General features: G+C 32.0%; 2 protein-coding genes across 2 annotated transcripts; both read right to left on the reverse strand.

Annotated features, from left to right (window-relative positions):
- Nucleotides 1-623: 623 nt before the first annotated feature.
- Nucleotides 624-2,525, reverse strand: LOC144430585 (crystal protein-like). Its single transcript, XM_078118602.1, has 4 exons — nt 2,356-2,525; nt 1,795-2,065; nt 1,190-1,347; nt 624-792 (listed from the first exon to the last, which is right to left on the reverse strand). Exons 1-4 carry the CDS (start codon nt 2,523-2,525, stop codon nt 624-626), a joined length of 768 nt encoding a protein of 255 aa, XP_077974728.1.
- LOC144430586 (para-nitrobenzyl esterase-like) lies at nt 2,120-6,446 on the reverse strand. The gene is made up of 5 exons (XM_078118603.1): nt 6,368-6,446; nt 5,571-5,691; nt 4,804-4,930; nt 4,282-4,492; nt 2,120-3,308 (listed from the first exon to the last, which is right to left on the reverse strand). The coding sequence occupies exons 1-5, from the start codon at nt 6,444-6,446 to the stop codon at nt 3,151-3,153; spliced, it is 696 nt and encodes a 231-aa protein (XP_077974729.1). The 3' UTR covers nt 2,120-3,150.
- Between the last annotated feature and the right edge of the window lie 4,539 nt (nt 6,447-10,985).

The following is a 10,985-nucleotide window of genomic DNA, read 5'->3' on the forward strand; positions in this document are numbered from 1 at the left end:
TATATGTGACGAAACTTTGCAAAATTACCTGATTTGGCACAGATATTATACTACGCACCACACATGGAATATATCAAAGTTAGGCTTGTCAAACAGTTTAAATGACTGTTACAATTTATTAGATTGAAATAATCTTCTATATTGTTAAGCTATTTTCTCAACATAAGCGACATGGGATTTTCTCTTTTTTGAATGAAGGTGCAAATACATCATTTTTGACGACGTCGCGTATTTGAAACAATTTTAAGAATTCCAATGAGATATACATACTAATTAAAAAGGCAAACCAAAAAATTTTAAAGTGATAATTATAATTACCATTGCTAAATTTGTATTTTGGCCAAGATGGAAAGCTCCTCATAGAGTTGTTCAAGCCGCTCGAAGGATTTCCAGTTCGTACAAAACTGCCCCAATACGTGCTAAATTGATTCTCCACCGACAAATGCTTCTCAGTATAATTGTCCGGTCTAATTAAATGTTAAAATTACATCATTAGATTTCAATTTAGAACGACATTCAGATTTATTACCTCCCACGCATATATATGCTCTATTTGATTCTTTATTTGACAAAAATCTGACCGTAAAGGTTATATTTGTTAGAATTGAAAACAATAGTACATATTACCTGACTTGATCAAAAGTCCTAAAAATAAACTCAATTTCTGCCTCATGGAAAGCAAAGTAACATCCAGTCTCATTTCCATTATTATATTCAACACATTTTCCAGAGAGAATCTTCTCATCAAAGACGTAATAATATACAGAGGCAGAAGTTGTTTGCGATGCTAATCTGTCATAAATTGTCTGTGGTGATACAGCTTATTGGTAGGTAACAATGGTAACTCTAACTAAGTCACCATGTATAATAGAGGTAATCAAAAAAGATGAATTTCATGAGGGAAAATTGTGGGTTGATATATTCCTAAAATCTAAGAAGAAATGAAATCAGTTACAGATTGTTGGGTAACAGTTGAAACAGTTACAAAAATGAACTAGTATTATACGGCATCTCTATACTATAAGATTCATCATAAATGATCAAATTTTATCTGATCAAAGTTTACGGTTCTTTCACTGCGTGCATGTATTATGCTAATCTGCTGCTTCACTAAAGTTGCTGGATATTATGATCATTTCTATTTTTGATTCGATAAATTATACATATTGCGAAATAAACAAATTAATACCTTGCCATCAGCCTGCTAGGGCAATGAAATATGTATTCAGTCAATTCTTTTGAGAACGTTGCACGAAAATCTGCATAATTTGTAAAATAAATCTCTTTGTATTTATTGACGACAATACTAGATATTTCTTTATCGGCGAAGATATTCGTGTTCATATCCTTAAAAATAAAATATATTCAACAAATAATATTACTTGATGTCAGCAGCCACATATACAACGTCAAAAAAATATCAATCAATGCATGATTTAGAAAATCTTGCTCAAAACGATTTTAAGAAATTTTTTTTAAGAACTGATTGACATGCTTTAAATTTCTATAATTGATTGTAGCTTCACGTTGTGATATCTAATAGTAAGATGGTTTCAATGCATTAATAGTGTTATAAAAATTATTATAATTATGGAGATATTAGTATGTAAGCACAGCAGTGAAACATTAAATTCTTGATATTACGGTATGGTTTAAAATTTGAAGTTTGCATAATTATTACATGCGGTGAATATCTGAAAAAATGACTAGTAATGAAATGAAGAGGTTTGCGTATATAAGGTCTAACAATCGGAAAATAAAAAAGTTAATTTAAGGTATACATAAATAACCCACCAAAAACACTTTCTCGTCGAAGCTGAAATCTTTTGGATATAGATATGCATCATTTTCCTGCTCTTCCGTTGTAACGCCGATAATCATATCCTTATCAGAATTCCATTTACCGCTTTTATATAAATTCATTGGCAAATCCTTGAACTCGACTCCGTCAATTACAGGTAGATAAGATTCAATTGAATATCCTTTAACTGAATTTTCTTCTTCCTGGTGAGTTGGGTTTTGTACTTGCGTAGTTTGATTGACAATCGTCTGGGGCGCAGAATTTCTGATTATAAAACATCAAAACTAAAATTTAATGGGAATCATTGAATTGCGCCATATAACGCAAGCTATTCATTCATGATAGCTTGCTTTAGAGTTTTGTTTTCATGTTGTAAGTAATTGTATTTAGCCTATAGATAATATTATACGAAATTTATAATACGTTACACTAATTTTCAATTCTCATAGAATATCTTTATCTAAAAAAAAATTAATTCATCATACTTGACTTTGTTGAACATTTAAATTTGATATTTATTGAAAGTGTTTGAATTAAACGAGTGTTTCACATACAGCAGACAGGCTCTTTCATCTCCAGTACATCCTAAACTTTGTAACAATCTGTTAGTAATCCTCAGTGACATTTCCGGTGAATGATAGTAAAATGAAGCAGCAGCTGGATTACTTTGTTGAATTGAATTCGTGTAAAGATTTTTACTGATGTTGGAAAGTGTGTGAAACATGACTGATTGGGCTCCAGCACTGTTACCAAATATCGCGACCTTAATAAAATAAAATAAAAAGTAAAATGAATGTATTATATACTAAATATAGGAAAATAGCAGAGCAGCAATTGGACGTTTTCGTTTTGTGTATACTTTCTACGACGACTTGGACATTTTTTTCGTATTATTTGGATTTTAAATTTCTAGGTTCGCAGTTATAAAACATTGAAAATAGTTAGTTTCACCATTATCTATACTCATTGGCGCTACTAAAAATTTGGGGATATGGTTTTTAACGTATCGCTTCAAACAAAAAGTGAAGTTAATATAAAAGATATATATACAATGTTTAGCTCTGAAAAATTGAATACTATTAAACTATTTCATAGCTTTTTCGATATCATATCAATAAACAATAAAATGGCTGAATAGCACATGGAAAGTTACAATCATTTTTTATTTTTTTCCATGTTTTAATGACTGTAAATCTTCCTTACTACAAGTGTGACATGAATTATATATCGTTTGTTTATATTATTTATTTTCTTTATCATGGGTATTTGGCCAACTTGGGTAGATCAGCGTAGAATGTTTTCAGTATACATGCATGTGCCAATATGTTATTAACTACCTATTGATATATTTAAGAGTATGGGCTACAATTAACCTTAGTTTTGTCTCCTCCAAAGTTAGCAATGTTATCTTGAACCCATCTCATAGCAAGTTGTTGATCTTTCAGACCTTGGTTTCCTTTTATGTCATCCTGGCCCGTTTGTTGATGACTCAGAAATCCAAATGGTCCTAATGTGAACATTACGTTGATTTTAAACTGTACAATTATCTAAATTTTATCACTTTTGTTATCTTTAATAAACTTATATTGACTTTATATTTACTAAAAACTCACATTATGCATATTGCAATTAGTAGCACAGAAAGAATTGGTAAGGAATGAGTTTGAAGAAGCAATCATATATTCTAAACTATATACTTTGCGAGATACTTTCAGGTAATATTTTTCTCACCAAACCAGAAGTTTCTGCTAAGTGCCCTTTCCCTACCTTTTTTTGTTACAATGACAATCTTAAATCATTGACAAAATATTTTGGACAAACATGCTAAATAGTAATGAGGATAAACTTTTTTGCGCGTGCTCACTGGCAGGTAGCCAAATCAAATAGATGTTGTTGAGTTACTGGCGAGATGAGATACTTCTATTTTATTTGATCAGAATGTTGTTGACATTTTTGATATCAATTCTATATTATATCAAGTTAACACAGTTTTCGTGAAACAACAATAAAATAAAAAAGAATTATAAAAGAATTTTACTCTGAGATAGAGCATTGACTACTGGGACATAGTTATGTACACATAAATTGACAACAGTTTGACCCAATATCATTAGAATAACATGAAGCTCGATCTAATCCCTTAGCTTATTATTTGAATCTTTATTGACTGATTTACGATACCTACCTTGGGATATATATGATTGCTAGAATGCAAATTCTACTAATTAAATCAACCAAATTTTTTAAATTTAAATGTCCACCAATTACCCATTCAACGACAGTTAGCATATTTCACCAATGCTTTTTTAGAGACCTGTTTACGTGCGAGTAAACTGAATTTGTTGAAAATAATGTTGGAAAGATATCCTAATTGCATTGATCGATTAGGTTTTCGTTTACAGCGTTAAACAAATTCTAAATTTATTTTTTTTAAATATCAATTGAAATGCATTTATTGCTGAGTGAAGTTCTCCCCTCACCCAAGCGATAGTTGATTGTTACTACAACGGTTCCTGTAACATTTGCTAGTTCTCTTCCATCATGTCGTGGTTGTGTCGCGGAATTGATAATGAAAAATCCACCATGAATATAGAAGAGCACAGGAATCCTTTCAGACGGTGGTTTTGTTGCATTTTTAAGATCCATAGACGCCGGAGTAAATACGTTCAATATAAGGCAGTCTTCTTTCATCTAGAGTTAGACCATTTATCCCATTTATTCTTAGGTTGATGATTCATTTTTAAACCATCAACTGTGTTGTCAATTATGTTATTTGAAATGTGAAATCGTCAAAAATATGTCAATATAGTTCAGTCATTATACTTCTAAATTTTCATGAATCACTCATATTTGGTTGACAGAACAAGGAAAATGGTATGTGTACTAAAATGTCATTGGTATGTACCAAAATGAAGTTGCGTTAATTTTTTATTTTTTTTATTTTATTATTGTTTATTTTTGATAGGATAATGCCTTTAATAAAACAAAAACTTTTAGATTACGTTTAGCCGGCATCGATCTTCAGAAACAAAAGCACAAGCTTCTTCATACTGATAACATTGAAGAAAGTTATTGTTTGTTCCATTTATTTCCTTATTTGGGGTCGTTATCGGTTTTGGAGCTTGATACCTGTAGTATGAAATAGAAAAAAAAATGGATGAGTCAATGTATGATTGCAGGAAATCGAAATGTTTTAAATAGTTTTGTTAAAACGGGAAATTTAATACAGAAGAATATCTTTGACATCTATGACACATGCTATATCTCTGGCAACGGAGTTGTTAGCGACACAATTGTAAACTATAGCTGATAGGGCCAAACTATAAAATACCGTTGGTTACCGCCAGAATCAGTAAAATGGTTAGTTAGAGACCGAGTATATCGCAAGAAATTAATAACGTATAGACATATACATCATTTCAAATGAACATATTGTATGAAAATCGAATCAAAATCTGTTGCGTTATCAACTATTATGAAATAAATACCCGATGATATTCATCGAATATTCAAAAACTAGGAAGATATCAATGGGGAAAAATAATTAGGAATTTTACGACAAAAAGAAAGTGTATATAGCAGCCAATTGACATGAGAATATTTGTTTCACGACTTACTTGCTCCTGTTATGGCATTTCAGTATGCTTATTATCCGAACTTATTTTAAAAATTAATGTTTTTCATATATATATATATATACCGAACATCATACACTTATGTCTTACTCTTACTGGACTCATATTACCCATACATATGGTGGTTGTAGTACCTTAAGTTGCCCAAAGGTGGTTGAGCATACGGAATCTCCCAAAATGCATTCGATTCAACTGTCGTAGCTCCAGTAACGAGGCCAGATGTTGTCTGTACTTGTGGGTAATCCAGAGTGATATCTGAAAATGACAAGATTTCCTTTGTAATACAACTATTTCGTCGTAAAAGTAAATAAGATTACTCGATAAAGTCGCTAACATATTTGCGTGGATTTAGGGCACCATATGAAAAATAACGATGAGATGACTCAACGTTCACGTCATTTGAAAGTATTCTTGAAAAAACATATGAAAGACAATGGCCGAAGATTGATTTGACAGTTTCCCAAAGATATAGTTTATTTGCCGTAGGATGCGCGTCCGCATAGCCTATTTGAGAAGATACTACATTATTTTACAAAGTTTTTACCCATTCTTCACGCTGCAATTTATTATCTGACTCCATTAATCTCGGAGATCCACTAGAGAATATTGTCTTAGATAGCCATAGACGTAACATAAAGGAGATTCGTTAATAATTTGCTATCTTACTAAACAGCCACTTATATTTTTATGGATATTTTTCAGTCGCGAGCATATAATAGGAAAAAATAGTTGTAAAATAATAAATCTGACAATAATTTAGTCATAGTTCTGTGATATAGTTTCGATGTCCACACATGGGTTATTGACAATAAAATTTAGTATATTATATATAATCAACCATTAATCCTTCCCAAATCAGAAGCTTTGCCTGATTGAAGCTTATCTCTCATTTTTGTGAAGCAATGAATATCGAGAAGAAACAGTCGCAAACCTTCTGTTATCTTGTTTGCTTCGCAGCCAGTTATTATGATTCCTAAAAATATACTTCCCACAAATACGTTGAATGTCATAATGTTTTATAGATATATTCTAAAATTTGTGAAATATTAGGAAAAACATTTCAAACTGTGTTCTATTAATTGTTCGATTTCCTGCTTCATTTATGCGTTTTTATTCATTTAATAGCCCTCTATGTGGCTGTAGCTGACTTATTTCTTTTGTTTGTGCTAGCTTCTGATATTTTCGTCAATTACAAAAGTGGACAAATAATAATGCTCGTATATGTCTTGTTTCATGTTCTAGATCAGGCCTGCCGAACCTTTTTCGTCTCGCGGGCCACTTTCACGTGACGAAATTCGTTGCTGGCGCAGACGTTTGTACCAAACATTAATACCAGCTAAGTCCTGATTTCGGTGTAGGTCAATTACATAGCACATGAAAGGCAAGTTTATCAACATAAAATCAATCAAGTTAATAATTGCTTTCTTGTTACTGTGCAGGGCTGGCAAATTATTCGAATATCATGTCGAATATTAGAATAGCAGTTTACTATTCGAATATTTATTAACACGTGCGTGGATGACACTCGCGGGCCGCCGGATCAAAGAATTAATCATTAGATTCATTACACAACACACTTGCGGTTTTTTGACGAACACACACGCATCACGTCAAAATTGAGTGTAATATTTGCGTTATAGTGTTTTTATTCATTCATTTTCAGTAGCTATGATACTGCTTCAATGTTTAAATGAGCATAATGTGCGCCAATGTCGCGGTTATATCAAGTTTAGGCGGGCCGTTTTGTAAAATTTGAAACACCAGTACAAGTATTTAATGAAGTGACATTACAAAGATTTCTGGACGAATAGCCTATATATACTAATTTGTGACTAATATGTAGCAATGTCAACTTCCTCAGAATTATTGACGGACACGACTTTTGTGAAGACATTTCCGAAATCTTATTTAACCCAAACATAACAAAACCAAAGATATTGTTGACTTTTTATTTTACGTTTGCGATAACCTATAATTGCGCTCAGTGTTCGTCCCCAGTGATCACACAATATGTTTCGAGTTTGTCCAACAGAACGTACAGTTTTGCGAGAGAAAAAAAAAACTGACTTCGATGTCCACCAGGGTGCAAGACTTGACACATATACGTACTAATATGAACCGGCATTTGAATGTAGATAGATGGCAGAAATAATCACACTAAAATCACGAAACATACTTAAGCCTATATATAGTATATATTGATATATAAAATAGTGAAAATTTAAAAAGTCTGCTTACAAACATTATAGGCGGGCCGCAAAAAACAGTTTGGCGGGCCGCGGGTTGGGCAGCCTTGTTCTAAATAAACTTGTTAAATTTACATTTTTTACTATATTTTACTGATAGAGAGACAAAACTATTTTGTCGATTCAGGTGAATACAATACATCATGTATATCGCTTCAGGAAGTTTCTACTTTAACATGTGATATATATTCCTCAGAAAATTCTCCCGTTATTTTAGTATTGAATTTTTTTCATGATTGGTTTGAAGTGTTGGCGATTATAAACTGGTTCACAGGTTTGAAGACGTCGTTTTTACTAAAATTATTTAATCACATGCCGCTTGCACAGATAGTCTACTGATAGATGATTTTAGCCTATGATAATCACGTCGTTTGCGAGAATTTTGATTACCGCAACCAAACTAAAGCTCCTCGGAAGAAAAAATGAAAATTACGGAATTGAAAAATGCAACTATTTTTTGGAAACATAACTAAAAACTGACAAATAACTTTGTAACGCAAAACTAAGAAAACGAAGCTGCTTAAACATCTGACTGAGCGACTGCAGAAACTGCAATTGTTATGTCATTCTAACACTAAGTGATTCTATAGTCTTGCTTCACACTAACACAAATATATCTCTTTAACGTTTCGTCTGACCAAGGTCAGACTTCTTCATAGTTCAATTTAATCGATAGCACACGTATGTCATTGTTGGCTTCTTTTTGATTGATTGTGGTTAAGAAAAAATCTAAATGTTGAGTAGCTGAGATTGCTATTGTTGCACAATAAATACCTGTATTGTATTTTAAGTTATTTTAATAATAGACAGTAGAATGGACATCAAAAAAGCCATGAAAAACCCAAACGAATTCTGACGCCAAATGTGTTTCAAAATAGTCAAAATCGTGAAATTTGGCATTAAAAAGCCAATATGGCAACCCTGGTATACCACACGATATTAGGCACTTCATTTTTAAACCTTGGCAGCGGAAAAACTTGCATTTGTTAAGTAATAATGTGCTTTACCGGGCGTGCCCAGACTCAAATACTGCATGTTTATGTTGTATTTCGCGCATGCAAAGTACTGCATTCTCCCTGTTGCAAAACACACAACTGGTTCGAGACAATTTTTGAGGGCATTTCAATAAAATTCACATCAGACGCGATCGACTGCTAGACCCGTGGCAATAGACTGGTCGATCGCGATTGACGTGTTGGCCTATATAAGTGTAACATTAATGATAAATAAAGAAAAGTGACAAAATTCCCTCCCAAGTACAATTAAAAATATTAACTAATGGCTGATAAATGAAAATATGAAGTGTTCATTCCAATTCAAACAATAAAAAATATATATATTCAAAGATCCATGTCAGGTGTGTCTTTATATACTCTGTTCTTATAAACATGGCTGCATTCTAACAGTAAATGATCCCAAGAAGAATACTAAATTTCCCAGATCAGAAATACAAGAGGAACTAAACAGTAAACTAGTTAGTGATATATTCAGTAATATTGATAATGTAAGCTGTAAAATCTGCAACTAAAGTCTGTAATATTCGAACAAATAATCGTTCAATAAACAGTCGAATAAACTTTTTACTTATTTTATTTAATATACAATATTTACAAAACCCTTATAATAAAATTTGAATTTTGATAAATTTGTATTTGAGATTACTCTGTCTATATAAATTAATATTAATAGAACAATATTGAAAGAAATGAAATCGTAGCTTCAAGATAGAGCGTGTGAAATAAATAAAGTAAAAAATAAATTTGAAAAAAAAAATTTCCGAATTTTATTATTGTTGTTCTAACTACCTATGCAGTTAAATATTCAGAATATGAATACTACGAAACTGATAGTGTTTTGTTTAACCTCACATCTGCAGATATTTCGATGCCAAGTCACAAATAAAATTGTCTTTACATTCTTTCTTTTCTATTTCTTTTCTATTCTTTTTGCGTCTAAACTCAAAGAATCGTTAAAAAAATTGGTATTTTTTAATTTCTACGTTTTTCCGTAAAATTGTATATCAATCATAGTTTTATTTGAAATCCCTAAAAAACTTTTTATCCGTGTAAAATTTCCTATTCTACATTGCTCGACAGTTTTCATTTGAAAAATTAAAATTGGGTGAAAACATTATACATAACCCCAAATACAATAATTTCTTTTTTCTAACATTTGAAAATATTTTGTACCGATTTTTCATCAATTAGTCATTCGTGAGTAGCAAATAGCTTAAATTCAATAAAAGATTTAATGATGTATAACCGAATATTAGCCGTTCCAAACCTAAAGAACAGTTGTTTCAATCACGCGATCCTTTAAAAGGCGATCCGGCAAGCGATAAATGCTATATTAAATAAAATAGTATTGTCCTGGGTTAAAGAAGCGTGAAGTATAAACTGAACCTCAAAACCTATAACCTAGATTTTAATTGTGCTTTTATTTTTCTGGAAATCGGCCACGATGGCTTTACATAAGTATTGTCTTCGATTCACCTTCGATTCACCTAAATAAGTTACATAATTGTTCCCAATTTTCTCAAGTGAACTATTAGAAAAGATGACAAAGATATACCAAGCCGAAAACAGTTATTGGGGTAGTGCTGCATTGTTCACGATTCATCCAATATGAAACTAGGTTGCACATACATTTAATTATTCGCTGTAACGAATTTTTACCTGTTGTCCGTATCGTGGACTGTTTGTACGTATCACAAACTGCTATATTCTAATTGCATTGTTTTACCCGAATTGTAATACGCTTGGTAATAGTCCTGACTGTGCTGGTTTAGTAGCAATAGGTGATCAAACTGTCCATTTCAACGGCCTGATTCACCGATAACTTGGGTTTGGCATATTATCTGTAGCACTAGCTGCTTTGACGTTGACCGTTCATTCACGGATTTGTGGTTTATACATTGCAGTCTTAACTAATCGATTGTTTTTTCTTTTTTTCGTCAATTTTTCGCCTTCGTCACATATGTTTCCGCTGTTTTAGGTGAACGGATTCTACTGATTTGTTCGTAATCATTTTAGAACTGTATATTGATTGCAGATAAAGTTAATAGTTAGTGAAGTTAATAGTGGGGTGGGATGCCGCGTTCGAGATCTTTTCAATTTCATGTTCGGCTACAAATTTCGGATATTTGGTTTCTAACATATAAACAGAAATAGAATTTTGTGTTGCACCCATGCAGTAATATTTGTCTACGTGCTATTCCATTGTGAAGATATTGGTGTCTTCCTGTGCGAGTTGTTATATTTGTTAATTTCGCGGCACAAGATAAATCTGCGATAGATTTGAAGG

This window comes from Styela clava, chromosome 12 (assembly GCF_964204865.1).
Source record: "Styela clava chromosome 12, kaStyClav1.hap1.2, whole genome shotgun sequence".
NCBI classification, from domain to species: Eukaryota; Metazoa; Chordata; class Ascidiacea; order Stolidobranchia; family Styelidae; genus Styela; species Styela clava.

What these genes read in the sequence shown, in the direction of transcription:
- LOC144430585 (XM_078118602.1), bottom strand. Translation starts at nt 2,525, where the DNA reads ATGTTTCACACACTTTCCAACATCAGTAAAAATCTTTACACGAATTCA. An exon ending in TCGACGAGAAAGTGTTTTTG is followed by an intron (nt 1,348 to 1,794) that starts GTGGGTTATTTA and finishes TTTATTTTTAAG; the next exon opens with GATATGAACACGAATATCTT. An exon ending in CCTAGCAGGCTGATGGCAAG is followed by an intron (nt 793 to 1,189) that starts GTATTAATTTGT and finishes AATTTATGACAG; the next exon opens with ATTAGCATCGCAAACAACTT.
- LOC144430586 (XM_078118603.1), bottom strand. Translation starts at nt 6,446, where the DNA reads ATGACATTCAACGTATTTGTGGGAAGTATATTTTTAGGAATCATAATA. An exon ending in AAGATCGATGCCGGCTAAAC is followed by an intron (nt 4,493 to 4,803) that starts GTAATCTAAAAG and finishes GTCTAACTCTAG; the next exon opens with ATGAAAGAAGACTGCCTTAT. An exon ending in AACAATCAACTATCGCTTGG is followed by an intron (nt 3,309 to 4,281) that starts GTGAGGGGAGAA and finishes TGTTCACATTAG; the next exon opens with GACCATTTGGATTTCTGAGT.